The sequence below is a fragment of the Solanum tuberosum genome, unplaced genomic scaffold, assembly GCF_000226075.1.
Source record: "Solanum tuberosum cultivar DM 1-3 516 R44 unplaced genomic scaffold, SolTub_3.0 scf00104, whole genome shotgun sequence".
NCBI classification, from domain to species: Eukaryota; Viridiplantae; Streptophyta; class Magnoliopsida; order Solanales; family Solanaceae; genus Solanum; species Solanum tuberosum.
In genome coordinates, this window is record NW_006239030.1 from 643706 (window position 1) to 663692 (window position 19987).

The following is a 19987-nucleotide window of genomic DNA, read 5'->3' on the forward strand; positions in this document are numbered from 1 at the left end:
AAGTAAAAGTGTACTCTAATATATATTTAATGTGATAGACAAGTAGAAGTGAATGGAATGAATATAGATTACCAAAATAATTTATAATCACCCAAATATATATAATTTATTTTAAATCATAAATTTCAAAAATCTTGATTCATTCTTAAATTTTAGATACAATCATATAACCTACAGTTTGATAGCCATAAGAACACTTGAGATAGCATATGGCTTTACCATATCCATCTTATAAGTATCATTGGGAAGACATAATTTTGAAGCAGAAAGTTTCAGGACGACCAAATCAAAATTGATTTCATCCATAAGCTATGTTACTCGGCTCTTCCAAAACACAGCGGCCCCATGCCGTATCTCATCTTCCAAAAATAGAGTTATGGGAGGATTTGACATGGGTGAGGCAGTCTTTGGATGTTCTTACGACATAATCCACAAGTAGCAAAAGTTAACAGTGCAATTGAAACAGCAGCCAAAGTGAATAATTTACACTTGCGTCTCTTCCATACTTGAGCCCTATGTTAAAATTTTCTGAAGTCCAGAAAGGTATTAAAGTTACAGGAACAATTTTGATGTATCAAGAGAACCAAATGCTACATATAAGATACACTCTTGAACAATAAAGATCATTTTACACGAACCATTTCAGAAGCACCATAACTTCCTCCCAAGCCATTTCTGCAATGGACGCCAATCTGATTGGACTTTGCACACTCCCTACTTGTTAAGGATATAACAATTTATCCTCCCTTCATTTCCTCGATGTGAATGATGAGTTCGAAAGAAAAGCTGCACCAACTTAAGACCATGATGGGGAGTGACACATAAACCAAGCATATCCCACAGTACTGCATCACCAAAATCATAGGAGGGGAATCAAACACCAACTAGACAGAAACTACAAGTACACAAATCTAAGCGAAATAACTGTGCAATAACTTAATACTATATAGAAGACGAAGAAAAAAATTGACCGAAAAAAGAAGAAGATCAAGGTTAATTTGAAAGGAAAAGTACATTTTCCAACAAGTTGATTATCCCAGTATACCTAAATAACAAATCAACGATCCCAACCAGAAGGCCTCCGTCTTTCTCTGGACTTCTCCTTTGAACTGCAAGGGTGAAAAAATGACTTTAATTAATTTAATGTTCAAGTACTTCATTTACATTAATTGAGAAACCAGATGTAGATAAGGTGATATAGTCACCTCTCTGAACTTTTCTGGTTAGCTCCATCTCTAGCTGGCTGACTAGAAGTATATGCCCCAGATGTTGCAGCAGTAAATGTGGAACTATTATGGGAAGTATTACTATTTCCACCTATAGTCCCACCAGAGACAAAGCCTTGCAAGACCATTTTCTTGTTGGGAAACGTGCCCTCTGTGTTATTCATCCCTTGATTTTGAGACTTTGATGATGCAGCAACAAAGCTACTTTTAAATTGTGCCATCATTCCTGTCCTCAGGGAATTAACAGCTGCAGAACGGCTTGGAGCAGCGCTCTGGGGAGGGTTATTTGATTCAGGATTGTATCCAATCCCTAGACCAAAATCCACACCTCGTACACCTTTATTGTTTCCTCCTCCCCTTCCTTTGGCCCTTTTTCCACCTGAAGGCATAAAATTCTCATTAATAGTTTGGTTAGGCAATCAAGAATCTAAAGAAGTCCCACTTCCCTTCTCCCCAAGCTTTACAGTTGTTAAAAGGAGGGTGGATCAATAGAACAAAATCCCCAAGAGTTACTATATGGAACCATCAGTGCCCATCAATGTACGATTTTGGGGAAAATCTTCAATAAGATCAACAATAAGAATAAATCCTTACCTCCTTTCCTTGCATCCCTTTTGGACCGAAACCTTCCATCCTAAATTTTACACACAATAAATTTAATCATGCAAACAGAACAAGATCTGAGTATTTTAAGCAACAACCCAAATAAGAAGCACAAAACAAGGAGCAAAAAATGACAATAAATGTCTAAAATAATGCTGTGCTCAGAAGGTGCTTAATTAAGTAAAGGAAATTCACCAATCATCCAAACAAAAGAGATATCTCCAAAAGACCAAAAGTGGAGCAATAATCCAAAAGAAAGAAGACGCTACAACAGTTTCTGCAAGACCTTATCATCCACAGTGGGAACAGAAGTAGGAAATACAAAGAATATCTCCACAACCATGGTTTACACTTTACACCAGGGAACGGCATTGAACCTGTAGTTATGTACCCTATATGTTATGGATGAGCTAACTGACATTATACCTGATGAGGTCCCGCTGTGTAAGCCATTTGCAGACAAATTATGCTAATCGACAAAATTTACAAGGGTGTCAACCAAAGGCTTGGAATGTGGAGAAGCACACCAGATAGTAAGAGCTTAAGGATAAGAGAGACTAAATATACTGCAAATTTAGTTAGCATACGAACATTCAAGTTGGGGTGAAGTTCAGACAGAATTGAACTTGTCTTTTTTTTATTTAGATATATAGATTTGATGATCCAGAGAATAGTATAATAAATGAGGGTTCACACAGAATCAAAAAGGGATGGTTGAATTGGTTAAGTGTTGCCGATCTGCTATGTGACGGAAATACCTACTAAATGAGGGAAGTTTTATACAATAGTTGTAAGACTAGCACCATTGTATGGGAGTAAATATTACATATCTAAAATCCACAAGATAAATGTTGCAAGACTGGTTTTTAAGACAAATATAATATTCTACATGATTAGACAAAATTAGATATGACCACATTCGTCAAAAGGTGCAACACACACAGAGAGGATAAATAAGAGGTTGAGTGAAGGAGTTAAAAGTGTGATGCAGACCTAAAATCACATGAAAATTTATCTCAAAAAACCTATGATCTATTGAAATCTATGCAGCAATAGCGGAAAATAAAATACTCCCACTGCCCAATCTATGTGGTAGACTATCCTTTTTAATCCATCCGAAATAGAATGTCACCTATCTATAATTAGAAAGAGTACAACTTTAAAATTGCCCTTTTAGCCTTGATGAAATGATTCATAGCCACACAAATGTCTAAGGTTTATTTTAGACTACCCATTCCAAAAGTCTTCTTTTCTTTCTTTAACTTTGTGCAAGTCAAACGGTGCCACTTAAATTGGGATGGAGGGAGCAGAGGCAAAGTTGCCTTTGCTGAGATTTGAACTTGAGACCTCATGGTTCCCAAACTACTCCATTGACCAATAGGCCACATCCTTGGTTTCCGTCTCTAGATAGTTCTCAATATATTTACATATCATACCTTACCAGGTGCTACGCGATACTACATAGTCTAATAACATTTCTACCAAGGTTTACATACTCCTATTTTTCCAATTCACATCCATAAATAAAATAGTTAATATTTCATATATTAGCTTGGCATCTCAAGATACTCCTGCTAGGTTTTTTAAGATGTCTACAATAAAACTCAGCTAGACAAGAAAGGTTTGGAGGCTTCTTGTGTTGCAATGACTATGTAATCTCCAAATCATGTTAAAGCATCTCTGATCCATCCTTCAATTGTATACTTCAACATGAATCCTAGCAACCCGTGATTGTGCGACAATTGAATCCCAGCAGCCCACAACATTGCATCCTTGGACTCGTATTTCGTTTGAGAAACCAAAAGAACAAATAAACATTCTCTGATCTATCATCGTAGCTTTCTAGTAAAGAATATCTACGGAAAGGATGCCATTATAGATTTTGACTTCAAAAGGGAAAATGTTTCCCTTTTTCTTGGTTCATCTTTTACTTTAATTTTGTGTCTGAGTGTGTGGCACACAAACTTGAGCAGTGGCAATGAATGGAAGAGGTGAATATCACAAAATGTAATGCACTTGGTGAAATTTAAGAGGATAAAACAAGAAAATAGAATCCTTAATCCTAAGCTTCAAGCATTTCAAATAAAAAATATAGAAGTACCTTCATAGCAAGGTCCATTAGTTCCACGGACACAGTTTGACCAGCAGCAACCAAACTGTTCGCCAGTTCACCAGCAAAACGTGCTTCCTTGTGAGTAATAAGAGTGTAGGCCGTTCCATCTTTGTCACCAGCACGACCTGTTCTCCCAATTCTGTGAACATGCATGTCCATATCTTTAGCTATATCATAGTTCACCACTGACTTAAGTGATTTGATATCAAGACCACGAGCAGCAACATCAGTTGCGATGAGAACATGATATATGCCAGATTTAAATTTTTGCAGCGTCTCCGTACGAGAAACTTGATCCTTGTCACCATGGAGAGCTGCAACTCTAAATCCCTTCTGAGCCAATTGGGATTCAATCTCATCCACTGTTGCCTTTTTCGAAGCAAAGACAAGAACATCACCATTGTCAATCAGTCCAGGGAGCTTCTCCAGAAGCCAAGGCAATTTTTCAGCATCCGAAGGAATCACTTCAACTATTTGTGTAATATCCTCATTAGCCGTGCCAATCTCACCCACAGTAACTCTTACAGGATCCGTCAATATTTCTCTGGCAAGCTTCTCAACTTTGCGGGGCATAGTTGCTGAAAAGAGCAATGTTTGGCGATCAGGTCTAATTTGACCAACAATGGACCTTATCTGAGGCTCGAAACCAAGGTCAAACATCCGATCAGCCTCATCAAGCACTAGATAAGTTGCTCTCAACATTGTAAATGCCTTCTTTCTGATCATATCTATCAACCTCCCTGGAGTAGCAACAACAATCTCACACCCTGCCTTTAGTTCTTTGTATTGATCCAATTTAGACATTCCTCCATAAACTGCAGACACACGGATACCATGCGATTTCGAAAATTTCTTTGCCTCCACAAATATTTGATGTGCTAATTCCCTAGTGGGTGCACAAATAACTCCAATGGGGCCTTCTTCTTTCTGCAGTTCAGGCTGATCCATGATGTGGACAATCATAGGAAGCACAAAAGCAGCAGTCTTACCGGACCCAGTTTTAGCAATACCAATAATATCTCTCCCAGAGAGCACAATTGGTAATGCTTGACACTGTATTGGTGTAGGCTTTTCATAACCCTGTTTACTGATAGCTTTCATCAACTCAACAGAAAAACCAGAGTCTTCAAATGTCTTAATTGGCCTTGGTACATCAAAGCCCGATACACGAATGGCCAAGCTTGTACTATATTCATTAACTTCCTGATCGCTCATACCTGCATAAAGCAAAAGCATTAACCTGGATGAAGGAAGATACTGATTACAGATAATGTGCAATCCAAAGAAGACCTAGCAAAACGATAATGGCTGCTTGCAATCACCATGAAGAGCTGGGCTCCTTATTGACTGCACTAAACAACCCTACATTCAAAATACACATGAATACAAGGAGAACCAATAAAATAATGCTGAACTGGGGCTCAGCTCCAACCCCATACAAGTAGAATCAAATTACAACAGACTCCATACAAATGTTGGGAAATATGGAGGACAAGATGCAGTAATAAATTTGAGGCCATCAAACCTTCCATATACAGAACAATCACTAATATTGTGTACACTATTTTGCAGGTAACAATGAGAAGATTTGGAAAAGCTAATCTGGGACAGAACTGGAGAAGTATTTGTCAAGTCTGTGATGCCACACTTCAACAAAGAACTGTCACCATTGTCAAATGGATAAGACCACCGCCTCAGCTAGTGAAACTAGATAGTGATGGAAGTTGCATCCAAGGACTATGTGGAAGTGGTGGACTCATCAGAAATAGCCAGGGGATCACTCTATGAGCATACTCTATTACCCTAGGCCCTGGTACCAGCAACATGGCAGATGCAGCAGCTACACTCTATGGCTTGAACTGGTGCGACTATAGGAACCTAGTGTTGAGTATTGCAGAAACAGACTCTCTTTTGCTCACAAAGTGTAAAAGGTGAATGGGAATCTCCTTGGAATATTGATAGCTACATCAAAGCAACTCAAAGTGTAGTTATACTGACAGCTACATCAAATAGATTCAGAATTTAGTTGAAGTTCATGGCTTCAATATCAACCACTGCTTTAGGGAAGCTAATAAACCTACTGGTAAGCTGGCATCCCTAAGCCAGTGTTATCAAAGGCGAAAAGCGCAAAAAAGCTCTAAGGTCCGTGGGGGCTTTAAGCGCAAAGCACAAATAAAGTGTGGGCTTTAATGAAAAAAGGCGCAAATGGAGAAAAGAATACAAATATATTTGTTTTGTCCAAGACTAATAATTATAAATATGAATGACAAATATATGACCAAAGAAATTAAAAAATAATTATGATTAATGAAATATCAATTATTTAGTGTCACTTCTTCATAAGAGGCTCATTGGTAAGGACATGTTTGCCTTAGAACCTTGATGACAACACTGAAGTGCACATAAAACGAGGCGAAGCACTTAACACGTTTTGAGCCTCGCTTCAGGGCTTAAGCGCACTTAAAGCGCGCCTTTGATAACACTGCCCTAAGCCATGATCATAATGAAAGCCAGGTGTTAAACTTCCTGTCTAATCTGCCTCAGCAAGTGAAGGGTCTCATGGAATTATCCATCTTTCAGGAACAAAACAACTAAGAGCCCGTTCGGATTGGTCTATTCAAGTGCTTTTAAGCTGAAATTGCTTGTAAGCACTTTTGGAGTGTTCGGGTAAGTTAAAAAAGTGCTTATAAGCACTTAGCTTTAAGCTAAAAATAAGCCAGAAGCCATAAGTTAGAATAAGCTCAAATTATAACATTTTGCACATCAATGATCAATAGAAACAATGTTTAAATAAAATTTACAACAGTCCCCAACCCAACATTTCTAAAATGGATTCATCATTTTTAAGTTCAAACAAAGGACCAAAGCACCAGGGAAATGTTAGGGATTAGTACAACGCCATACCCCATATGAACCAAAAATTGTATCTCATTCCAAAAGAAACTAAAAACAGCATATATTCGTGAAGTGTCAACATTTACTACCAAAAAACTAAAATCGCCCACATTACAATTTTCATAACAGAAAAGGGTTAAATATACCCCTCGTTATACTTTTGGTATAAAAAATACCTCGCGTTATACTTTTGGCTTAAATATACCCCTCCCGTTATACTTTGGCACAAATTTGCCCTTATTTTGACGAAGGGACACGTGGCAAGCTCAAAATCAAATGGCCGATGTGATTCCCAATTTTTTTTTAATTTTTTTTGATAACCGAGAAATCCGTCTGTGACCCGCCCTTTGGACCAATCACAGCCTTCTAAACTCGGTGGATAATGAGCCCACCCCTCTACCCTTCTCCACTTAAATAATTCCCAATTTTAAATATTTGATTTCTTTCGAAACACACCCGTTTAACCCATTCCCTCCCTTTTGAGTTGTTTTCTTTTCATCTTCTTCTAATTCTATCTTCTCAATCACCATGAATATTTTGAATTAGCATTGCGTTCTCTAGAAACTTCGTCTCCAAGCAAGCATAAGCCTATCATACTTTCGATCACGAAAATCAGTAAATGATAAAAGTAATACCATCAAATTACAATTTCAGTGCTCATGAGCAACCTATCGTTATACTCCCTCCTTTCTTATTTGGTTGTCACCATTTTAGGTTTCATGCCCCTTAACAAACTAGGTAAATTGTACCCTTATTGAGTGTTCTCTTGAAGTCAAATTTTCAATGAATCAACATGAATTAATTTATTTTAATTAATTACCAATGAACATGAATCAATTACTTAGTTTTCCTATATTGGTCAAACGCATGCTTTCAAGGCTAAGAACTCTTGAGGGTAAAATAGGAAGAATAGTGTCATTTATGCATTGGCTTTGTGAAATGACAAATATTAAGGAACATCTATTTTTAGTAAGGACGACATGTACATGGAACGGATGGAGTAATTTACTTCTTTAGTTCGACTATATTTTCTCTGACTACAATAATCGGTTTTCAATTATTTAAAAGCCTTCTCAATGTAAGCTTATTTTATTACTAAAAACAATCACGTCCACATACAGAGCAAATAAATACGTGATTCCTATGGAATTTCTAAACATATATAAGCATTATCTTTTCCAAAATTGAAAGAGTTCATATCTGAATAGAGATCTCATTATGAATATGAATGGGTACATTCAATTATTTGCACACCTGAGGCAGCGATGAGTGGAGACACAAGAGGATGTGAAATCAAATATGAGAGTAACCTCACTTTCGGAAATTTCATGGGTCGGGAATGGGTTAAACATGTGAGTTTCTAAAGAAATTGGGTATTTAAAATTGGAGATTACATTGGTCATTTGATTATGAGCTTGTCACGTGTCGCTCCGTCAAAATTAAAGGCAAATTAGTGTCTAAGTATAATAAGAGGGGTAAATTTAGACCAAAAGTATAACATAAAGGATATATTTAGACAAATTTTAAAAAAAGGAGATATATTTAGCCAAAAGTATAATGAATGGTATATTTAAACTATTTTTGATAGTACATGGATAATATTTAACCCTTTTCCGTTTTTGTAACAATTAATCTTTACATGAAGTATTAGAAGCCATTATTTATAACAAGCTCTAAAAACCACCAGGTCTGACAGATCATGAGGCAGGCTCTACTCTCCCCATAAGCGGATGCAATATGCAGGCACTGGTGCAGCCGCACATTGTCCTAGCCACACATTGTCCTCTGCTTGAACTACACATATAGTTAAGCAAGAAAATTTGAATTTATCCTGAGTTTGCAAGTGTTGCTAAAAGTAGCAGGAGGTTGATAGTGCTCTGCACCATGGGCGGATCTAGGAGGCGGGAGAGGGTTCACAACAAAAATTTACACTGTATATAGGGTAGATATACTGCATTTACGTACATATATTAATTTTGAACACCCTGAACAAGAAACAAAACGTAGCTCAGTGGCATAGGGCCTTCAAAATGTACCTTGTGTTCAGGGTTCGAATCTGACCAACTAAGTTATTTATTTTACATTTAGCTTTTGTTATTTTTTTCCATTTAATTCCAAAACAGCCAGGAGTCAATTGCCCAAAACGTCGTCGTTTCACTATAATTATTATTTTTAAAAATAAAGTACTGGAATAGTGGAATTAGGGACTTTTAATCCCACTAATCAAACTTTATCTACCTATAAATTATATACTACTGCCTCCCTTGGAATTGTGTTTTGCTAGCTTATTCACACATTTATACTGGAAATCATGAATCCGCCAATGCTCTACACCCACTAACTTAGAATCATGAATCCATCTCTAGTTTTTCACCTCTTGTTCTTATCTATGGTTTTTCAGTGCACGTTATGTCATTCTAACCAACAAAAGAACGAAGTTAAATTGTGGACCACGAGTAAACTAGATCAAGAGGAGAAATCATCAAACAGAACACAGTGTACCTGAAATAGAAGGCTTTTCCTCATAAAAATCCTTGTTGAAAGGCTCATAGTCAATCTCACTATGATCCAGAGCAGTAATAGGCTCAATCTTCTTTTTATCAACAACAATTGGATTATCGTCGGAGTCATACTCAACTAACCCTGCATCAACCGCCTTTGCTGCAGCATACACCTCCTCGTCGGAATTATAACCAGCGTGAAGAGCATCAGCAGCCAATTGTAACCCTACATCCTTCTTCGCTCTCAGAAAACTCTCCATCGGATCATCATCTACATCATCCTTATACTTATCCAACTTCTCTTTCGGCTTAGGAGGCGGTGCAGCCTTCATTTCTTCATGAATCCCTTCCATAAACGCATCAAGTGGATCAATTTCATCATCCTCACCACCTCCTCCGCCTCCATCATCGTTGTTCCCTCCGACAGCTTCGTGGTCATCGTACTCAATGTTATCTAAGTCGGTATCTTCGTAATTGTCATGGCTACCTCCGGAACGTGAGGATGGCGGAACATACAGTCGCTGAGGAGCTTGATTTCGCTCGAAGTTGTACGTTGTTTGCCGATTAATGCCAAATCCTTCGAATCCGAATTTTCTCTTCGACATATTCGTTTGGTTCAAAGTTCAAACCCTAGTTTACTGAACCCTAAAAAAAAAACTGAATATACAGATATGGTGTTATCTAACAAATTTCGGCCAGTGCAAAGATAGCTATCCAAATTGTAAAATCTAAACCATCTTGCTTATCATCGGTTTGCTTCTGAAAAACGCCTGATTGTTTTGCCGCTAAACGGAAGCTGATATGAGCAGCGGGAACGGCGACTGAACTAAGGTCGGCCCACGGCCTATTTTATTTTGTTTTTTTTCCTTTCTTTTTGCTAATCCCTTTTTATGAGGATATTATACATATCGTGAAACAATAGTTTCCCTAAGTATATGAAAATATTTATTTCCGAATAAACTATTACTATTTAGTTGTAATTTGTATGTATTTGAAATTTGATATATATTTATTAATTTTCTCGCTCATTTCTGTTTTCTCTCACTCGTTGATCTTCCTTCCTCGCTCGCCTCACTTTTTATAAATTTCAAAAAAATTATGAATTTAAAATTAATTTCATTCACTATATTTATATCAACTTTATTCAATATATTTAATATTAACCTCATCTCATGTGTTCGATATCAATTGTATCTATGCATCTGATATCAAATATTTATATACTATACATAGATACATGTGTTTGATATAAAATAGTGTATCTAGGATCAAGATATGCATTGATATACATCATCACCAAACATAAAGAGAGGAGAGATATAGAAAGAGTGAGGGGGGAGTAGTGTAACGCTTCGGAAAAACTAGTAGGTGAAACTAGAGCCTTACGTGTGAGTTGTTGAGTTTGATGTAAGGTTTAGAAGTATAAAATGACTTCCCGAACTTCGGTTGAGGAGTTTAGGGGTTAAACGTTAAGGTACGACCCCCCAAGGACCAACCAAGGGTCCTTGAGGAGGACCCTAAAGCTCCCCAAAACTGCCCAAGTTGCCAAAATGGTGTGGGCTACGGATGAGACCTACGCCCTGTAGGTCCATCCACGCCTCGTGGGGGAGGTTCGTAGGTCAAGACCCCAAATGAGAAGTTGCAGACCACCACCCACGGACCTGCAGGATGGGGCGTAGCCCCACTCACGGTCCGTGAGTCATGGGTCGTGGATGTTGCCTGCAATCTGCCTAGGTTCGGCCAAATGAGGGGCAAGTTGGTAAATTCCAAATTAGTTAGTTAATTAATGGGGTCGATTTATATTGTTTTATTTCACATATATAAGTACTTTGTCATTAACCACTCCTTTACAATTCATAATTTCCAAACCCAAAATAGTAACCAACTCCTCTCCAAATAATTCTCTCTCTAAAACCTCCATTGAAGAAGGAAGAAGAAGAAGAAGGACTCATCTTTTCCACCCAAATTCGTGAGGAATCTTCAATTAAGGGTATGGTAAGTTTTGATTCATGGTTAACTTTTCATCCATGAAGTTCTCAAACCTTCAATTTCAAAGTTGGAAATTCTCCAAAACTAAGGGTTTTCATTCTAGGTCATGGATTTTTTCTCAAAACATTTTTCAATGGTTTAATTATCATATATTAAGATTGAATTGTTGTTTTATGGTGGTTTTAAGATAAAATTCTCCATGAATCCATGATTTTCCATAACCCTAATTTATGACTTTGATGTGGGTGAATTGTAGTAAGATGAATGTTATGCAATTGTCCTTGTAATGGTATAGTTACTTGACTTATGTCATTATTCATGCCTAAATTGTAGTATTCTAGGTGTGTTGGTGAATTATGATGCATGGCCTTGGAGGGCAAATTATGAAGATTGTTGTATAATCATGATGCTTATGTACATGCCTTGTGATTTCAATGAAAGTAATGTGATTATGACTATATTGTAATGGTGTGGTAGTTGAAAGGCTATTCTCACATACACACACTCATGAATGAAGTTTCTATGATTATGTTATGATGATGTGTTGATTGAAAGGCTATTCTCAATTGTACACTAATGAATAATCATGACATGTTATGAAAGGTCTTTCTCACAATATGAGAATTTTTAGTTGAAAAGCTATTGTTGTGGTCTAATCGCACACGCAAGTGCACATGATCGTACAAGTAATAAATTGGCTCTTTTCGAGAGCCGGGTATCGTGCCCACAGGGACTCACGCTTAGAAACTATCAATTTCTCTAGTTCTCGGTTAACCACAAATGTATTTCCAGACTTAAAGGGTTGTTTATTTCTATTTCTAAATTTTAAAACAAAATGTAAATACAAGATTCAGTTTCACGGGTTTCAAACAATGATTTGGGAAAGATCCAGGGTTGCAGCTTCTATCAGGATTCATGCAATCAATATCATTTATATGGGTAATTATTAATTATCGAATCAATGAATCACATGGTAAGATGTATGATCATGGTCTCCCGACCTCTAATCGCCTACGATAGATAACACCCTAACTACATCGTTAAGCGGGGATAGACTGATTACCTACCGAGCATTAAGTTATCTTCCTGTATGGTGATCCAAGCGAGGTCTTTAGGTATATCCCTATCCTAGAAACGAATCGACCCTAGCTATTTAGAGTTCAACAAGCTCCTTATGCCCCACGTTCTATCCTCTTATTCCTCTCCCGAGTTTAATTTGGACAATAAATTTATTTCTATAGTGATCAATCATGAAATACGGAAAATAAGAACACAAGAAAGATTCATGTGATGGTCAATAATAAACCCAACAAAACTCAATCAATTGCAATCATCATGTAGCCACAACCCTAGAACTAGAGTATTTAGCTACTCATAGTCCAACATTCAATCATACAATGGTTATGAATCATCAAACGATTGAAAGGAAAAGAGTTTAAGAAATAACCCTAAAACTGAAGAAAAACGTTCTTCCAAATCGTCGTCCTTTAAAACCCAGAAAAAGATCCTTAATAAAATAAAATAAAACCCTATTTATACTAATAGTCAAAACGGCCAAATCTGGTACTCAGGCGCTCGACGCGCAATGACTTCTAAATTTCGAGTCCACGATACTTTTGTCTTCTGCGCGACGCGCGAGCAGCACGAGGTGTTCTGCCTAGAAGTTGATTTTTGCAACCCACATTCTGCATTCAACCGCGCGACGCGGAGAGAACACGTAAATACCTTGGTGTATTTTCCTCAACTTCTTCCTTGTTCTCTTTTGACTCAAATCTTCAGATATCTTCCTTTATCCATTTTTGTGCTCGTTTCTCCCATTAAGCATACCTACACAACTAATCATGTTGGTTAGCTCATAAATAAGCAAATGACTCGATAAGACTACAAACAAATACATTTTGAATTCAAACTAGGCGTAAATGTGGACATAATTAGTATTCTAGACATATAAATATGGCTAAGATCACTACCCCACACTTAAAACTTTGTTCGTCCTCGAACAACTACTAACAACTCCTAGACCTAGACTCACTACCTTGGATTGTGCATCCACTACTAACTTCTAAGGATCTGTTCATAATTCACACTGCATGTTTTCATTTATAATATGCATAACTCAAGTAGATGACTGGACAACTTTTTGCAACCAACGCATTCACAACATATGCACCATTACCTATCACCTATCATTCATACAACAAGTGCCCCTCACTCCAAGGAATAGTCCATGCACTCGAGTTAGCCCATTGAATATAATTTAAGGACTTTGCAGACAATATGCACTCTCACTCAGCAAACAACATCACACATGTATGCACTGAGAACCATAAGCTTGACCATTATGTACATCTTTACTAATAAAGTGTAAAATGCTCAAAATCAAACAGTACTTGGTTTGGTTGTGTTGCAGGCTTAAGGTGGGGGAGGATTCATTTAGATGCGATTAGTGACTCGTCCTCCCTAATGCACTATATTCAGCTCTCTTCTTTCATTCATAACTTTTTCTTTTCATTAGCCCTCTTCTTCTTCATAAGATTTCACTAGTGTTACTAACCTTGCCTTAATGCTTACTTGCCCCTTTATTTCCTCAAATTATTATTATTATTATTATTATTATTATTATTTTTATTATTTTTATGAACACTAGCCACCCTTTACTCGGAGATTTCTCTTGAGTTAAGGTGCACATTATCCTTTTTAGGACCAGGGCCAATCTCAGATTCACAATCATGGGGTATCAATTACCTTTTCTTTCATTCTTCCCTAACAACTACGCATTTCCACCCTATCTACTCTTTCCGTTGTTTTTACCTTTCTTCCTAACATAGTGCATTAGGGGTTAGGATCAAAACTACGGTATCAATAAAAGGGATTCAGTTTATTATGTGGGTTAGAACAAAATCAAGGCTAAAAGGCTCAATTGGGCTAGACTAGGGATCTTCTTTCTGAACAGGCTCAAATTTCAAACAATTCAAAGAAAGCCTGTTATCACCTTTCAAACATAATACCACTTGTATTTCGCTTCAATAACAACCTGGGCAAGTTCTAGACTCAGATGCAATCATGGATATCATACAAAACTCACCACTCCTGGCACAAGTTGTATTCAAAATGGATCAATCACAACACACAATCATGTCACGCAGAAGGTTCAGATGAAGCTTATACACGAATTCACTGCATTCATACATCAATTTCAACCATGCTTTTCATACATCAGAGATTTTCAGCTTCAGCACAACCAAGCCTAAGACTCAATGACGAAATTGCCCTTAAGATGGTCGTCATCCATTTATCATTGGGCAGCTTGACTCAATCTATGACTACAGACTCAATCCTAGAAACAAAATCTTTATGTATTTTTGTACGGTTCAAAGGGACTATCCTTGGCTAAAGAACCGAAAACAACTACCAAGGAACCCAAAATCAAACAAAACAGAAAACAATGTTCAACCCAATATATGTACAAATCGTATATGTTTTCCATCTTCCTCCCACACTTATACAATAGCACTGTCCCCAGTGCATGTCAAAATCTCAATAAAGTTCGAAAAGGTAAAGTGAAAAAGAAACTCCCTGATTAGTCATCCATTATATCACCCCCATCGGCCTCAGCCTCGGCCTGTATGGGGTTTATCTCCTCATTCGAATCGGACTCCACATCTGAGCTGGTATGCAAGTTCTCTTCATCAGTCGGGATATCATTCTCAGTCGGCTCCCGGAACTCAGGACCAATGCCAAGTAATGCTTTAGCATGGTCATTCAGAAGATAACGCATATTGACCTCCCCTATTTCCAGATCAGTAGATGGCCGACCACCAGTCTTGTGTCGTAACATCTCAAGGCCATACATCATAGCCATGATCAACTCATCTCTCCTGTGGCACTCTACGGTGGTGAGTGTTAGGCCGAAGTCAGTGTCCGGCCCCTTAATGCGAATAATGTCCACCGGTGCTGGATAAAGTGGTGCCATGTAATCTAAATTCTCTTTAGGGACACTTGCAACACGACACATTTTGGTAATCAGACCACCAAATGCATACCTATGTCCTTTGTGAACCCGAGCCTTCCTCATCGAAGATTTTATGATGGCTCCGATGTTCAACTTGATGCCAGTCATCAAAGCATAAACCAGGCACACCCAGTCACGCGTGATATCAGTGTAATGTAAGCCCGGGATCAGTTAGTTCATCACCACCTTTAGCCAAACACGTGTCTCCCGCAGCATGTGAGCGTATATGAGAGATTTATGATATCTCTTCCCACTATGCTTAGTCCATTGAGCCATGGACTGTGGCCCGCATAGCATGTGGCGGATGGCCTGGTATGGAGGGCGTATCTTCAGCCCTGTCAGCACTAGTGGGTCGGTGTCTTGCGGTGTACCCAATATATCATTAATACCTGTGGGAGTGATGGGCACATTCTTACCACGCACCGTCACATAGTGGGATCGCGCCTCGGGTGCCTAGTTGGTGTAAAACTCCCAGACCATGTGCAAGTTACATTCGTCTGGGTCAGCAAAGATGAACTCCATGCTGAGCTCCCTAATTCGCCTCCGGATCTGGGGGAACTCACGTGCCAGACTGTCTCAGTCAACACAGACATCAGAAAAATAAGTGGCCTCGATGTGCTTCTTATACCAAGCCTTTCCTTCTTTGGTAACAACCTTCACCCCAAATCGCCTAGTTTGATCCCTGGGAAGTGCAGGTGTGGGTGGGACATTCCCACTCCGGACATGTTTCCTATTGCTTGATGTGGCCACTTCTTTGCCGGGTATGTGTGAGCTAGATATGGTGACCTGCAAAATATACCAAAGTTCAACCCCCGTGACTGCAAAACAATGATAATAATATGGGTGGTGTGCGCACACCACCCCACACTTAGTTCAATGCAGTCTCAGCTTAGGTACTCAGACTTCCCACAATTTACCAGCAACATACTCAAGTAATTACCAAGCTCATCAAATCGGTGAGGCATCACAATATCAGAGACAACCACAAAACAAGTAGAAAGTGTTACTCAACACTTCACACAACTAATATAGACCCCTGAGTACACACTACCACCCGGCCAACATTTCCTAGCAACAGTAATCGTTCACTCCGTGTTTGCCAAAATACAAGATACTAGACCTTCAATAGTCGAGGTAGTCAAACCCCCATACTACCTCTCAATTCACTGCAAACACTACATCAATCATTAACCATTCAGACATAATTGATCACGAGCAAACATAACCCACAAATCTTTACCTCATGCTAGATCAACAACAATGAACATTAAGTGATTTTTACTCAAGAATTCAAAATCACCTATAACCACAATATCGCCCAACGCAGAAACCTATGATTAACCAAGGCATATTACACGTAAGGAATCGAGTACACCCAAAAACAATTTGTCAAACATTCCCACATATTATATACCCTAGCAATTTAACCTAAGAATCAGGCAACACTGTATTTCTACTCAGACTTTGAAACACACATATCCCAACACGAAACACACGATAATGACAACATAAAACACCCTTCCCAACTCCCTGAAAATCGAGCAACCAACAACCCATGGCAAGACATCTCAAACTGTCCCGTGTCGCGCAACTACTTCCTTCTTGCTCTTCTTCATTTTTCTTGATATATCCTTTTTTTTTACTAATTCCTAAGAATTGAAATAACCAAATAAGAACAAATAAATCCTAACTATTACAATGGTTCACAGGTTGCCTCCCGTGTAGCGCCTGATTTAACGTCGCGGCACGACCTATCTCATGACTCATTCATCATTCAATGTGAGCGCTTCAAGCTCACGATCTACATCCGTACTGAAGTAGTGCTTGACCTGTTGACCATTTACAAGGAAAGTAGAGCTCTTATCCTTGTTTCGCAATTCTACAACACCATGTTGAGTCATCCTCACCACCTCAAACGGACCACTCCACTTAGACCGAAGCTTCCCTGGGAAAAACTTCAATCTAGAATTGAAAAGTAACACTAACTGACCAGGCTCAAATGTGCGTGACACAATATGCTTGGCATGCCACCTTTTGGTCTTCTCTTTATACAACTTTGCATTTTCATAGGCGTGAAGCCTAAACTCTTCTAGCTTGTGCAGCTGTGTGATCCGCTTTCTGCCTGCTAACTCAGCATCTAGATTCAGCTTCTTAATTGCCCAATATGCCTTGTGCTCTAACTCAGCTGGTAAGTGACAAGCTTTCCCAAACACCATTCGATAAGGAGAAGTCCCTATCGGTGTCTTGTAAGCAGTCGGATATGCCCATAAGACATCATCTAACTTGTTAGCCCAATATTTTCTTTGGGCATTCACAGTCTTTTGGAGGATCTGTTTGACCTCCCTGTTTGATACCTCTACTTGTCCGCTAGTTTGGGGATGATATGTTGTAGCCATTTTGTGCCGCACCCCATACTTCGCTAACAGACTATGAACTGAGTTATTGATAAAGTGCTTACCTCTATCACTGATTATCGCCCTTGGCGTTCCAAGCCTGGTGAAGATGTGCTTTCGAATGAACTTGATAACCACTTTGGCATCATTTGTTGGCAATGCAACAACCTTCACCCACTTAGACACATAGTCCACAACGACTAGAATGTATTGATTTCTCCGGGACGATGGGAATGGTCCCATAAAGTCTATCCCCCACACATCAAAGATCTCCACCTCTAGTATGTTGTTCAATGGTATCTCATGCCTCTTCGAAATGGTGCTCATCCTCTGACACTGATCGCAACCTTTCACAAACAAAACAACATCTTTAAACAGAGTAGGCCAAAAGAAACTAGATTGCAATACCTTATGCGCAGTTTTTTCGCCTCTATGATGCCCACCATATGGCGACGCGTGGCAACTCTCCAACACTTGTGTCACCTCCTTCTCAGCTATACACCTTCTAATCATCTGATCCGGACCCTGCTTGAACAAATAAGGCTCATCCCATATATAAAAGCGGGCATCATACTTTAACTTCTACTTCTGATGTGTTGACGCCCCAGGTGGAAATAAATCACTCACCAGAAAATTTACAATGTCTGCATACCAAGCCACCTGAGAAATGTCCAAAGCAAGCAACTGCTCATCATGAAACTCTTCACGAATCTGCCTTTCATTTTTCACATGAGACGAATCCTTTAGGAGGGACAGATGATCAGCTATTTGGTTCTCAGTTCCCTTCCTATCTCTTATTTCGAGGTCAAACTCTTGTAGCAGCAGGATCCACCTAATCAGCCTAGGTTTGGCATCCTTCTTGTTGACCAAGTACCGAATGGCCGCAAGATCAGTGTAGACTATCACTTTGGTTCCCACCAAGTATGACCTGAACTTGTTGAATGCAAACACCAATGCCAACATCTCCTTCTCAGTAACTGTGTAGTTCGATTGGGCTGCGTTAAGTGTTTTGCTCGCATTGTAGATAGAGTGAAACACCTTGTCCTTTCTCTGCCCAAGCACTGCCCCAACTGCTATATCACTAGCATCACACATCAGCTCGAAGGGAAGCTCCCAATTTGGAGCAATAAGAATATGAGCCTCAATCAACTTCTGTTTCAATATCTCAAAAGCCTGCAAACATTTTTCATCAAACATAAATTTCATCTCTTTCTCTAATAAGCTGCACATAGGTCTTGCAGTTTTAGAGAAGTCCATGATGAACCTTCTGTAAAAACCAGTATGTCCAAGGAAGCTTCACACTCCCTTCACTGATATTAGTGGTGGCAACTTCTCAATCACTTCCACCTTCGCTTTGTCTACTTCTAGCCCACTCTTGGAGATTTTGTGCCCCAACACAATTCCTTCTCTGACCAGAAAGTGAAACTTCTCCCAGTTCAGCACCAGATTGGTCTCCTCACACCTAACAAGAACTCTATCAAGATTAGATAAACAAAGTTCGAACGACTCACCAAACACCGAGAAATCGTCCATGAATACTTCAACAAAATCTTCCACCATATCATGGAAGATTGCCATCATACATCTCTGAAATGTGGCTGGGGCATTGCACAAGCCAAATGGCATGCGTTTGAACGCATACGTGCCATATGGGCAGGTGAATGTCTTCTTCTCTTGATCCTTAGGTGCAATGACGATCTGATTATACCCTGAATAACCATCAAGGAAACAATAATACTCTTGGCCAGCCATCTGTCTACCATTTGATCAATGAGCGGTACCGGATAGTGGTCCTTCATGGTGGGTTAATTGAGTTTTCTGTAGTCCATGCATATCCTCCACCCAGTTACTGTTCTTGTGGGGATCAACTCATTTTTCTCATTGGTCACAACTGTCATTTCTCCCTTCTTAGGCACACACTGCACTGGACTTACCCATTTACTATTAGATTACACAATCCCTGCATCCAGCCACTTGATGACTTTTTTTCTGACAACATCCTTCATCAATGGATTTAGTCTCTGCTGATGTTGTGCCCTTGCCTTGTACCCTTCTTCCATGTATATTTTGTGCATACACAGTACATGACTAATACCATGGATGTCAGACATTTGCTATCCCAGAGCTGCTTTCCTCTTCTTCAAAATGAGTAGTGCGGCTTCCATCTGTTCATCAGATAATGCTGCAGACAAATTAACCGGTAAAGTTTCATCTTCACCCAAAAATGCATACCTGAGGTGGGCTGGCAGTGTTTT

The 19987-nt window shown here is 38.9% G+C and overlaps 1 protein-coding gene across 2 annotated transcripts; it reads right to left on the minus strand.

Moving 5' to 3' along the window:
- Window positions 1–425: 425 nt before the first annotated feature.
- LOC102596658 (DEAD-box ATP-dependent RNA helicase 24) lies at window positions 426–10249 on the minus strand. 2 transcript variants are annotated; one of them, XM_006349115.2, is made up of 6 exons: window positions 9340–10249; window positions 3931–5159; window positions 1821–1860; window positions 1206–1605; window positions 1046–1109; window positions 426–845 (listed from the first exon to the last, which is right to left on the minus strand). In XM_006349115.2, exons 1-5 carry the CDS (start codon window positions 9941–9943, stop codon window positions 1058–1060), a joined length of 2325 nt encoding a protein of 774 aa, XP_006349177.1. In that variant the 5' UTR covers window positions 9944–10249; the 3' UTR covers window positions 426–845; window positions 1046–1057. The 2 variants fall into 2 exon arrangements, with proteins under 2 accessions (XP_006349177.1, XP_015164981.1); XM_015309495.1 differs by having other exon boundaries at window positions 1015–1109.
- Window positions 10250–19987: the final 9738 nt, after the last annotated feature.

Excerpts from the sequence above, each read along its gene's own strand:
- LOC102596658 (XM_006349115.2), bottom strand. The coding sequence starts at position 9,943 with ATGTCGAAGAGAAAATTCGGATTCGAAGGATTTGGCATTAATCGGCAA. Across the intron at positions 5,160-9,339 it reads GGAAAAGCCTTCTATTTCAG|GTATGAGCGATCAGGAAGTT; the intron begins GTACACTGTGTT and ends TGCTTTATGCAG. Across the intron at positions 1,110-1,205 it reads AACCAGAAAAGTTCAGAGAG|TTCAAAGGAGAAGTCCAGAG; the intron begins GTGACTATATCA and ends TCACCCTTGCAG.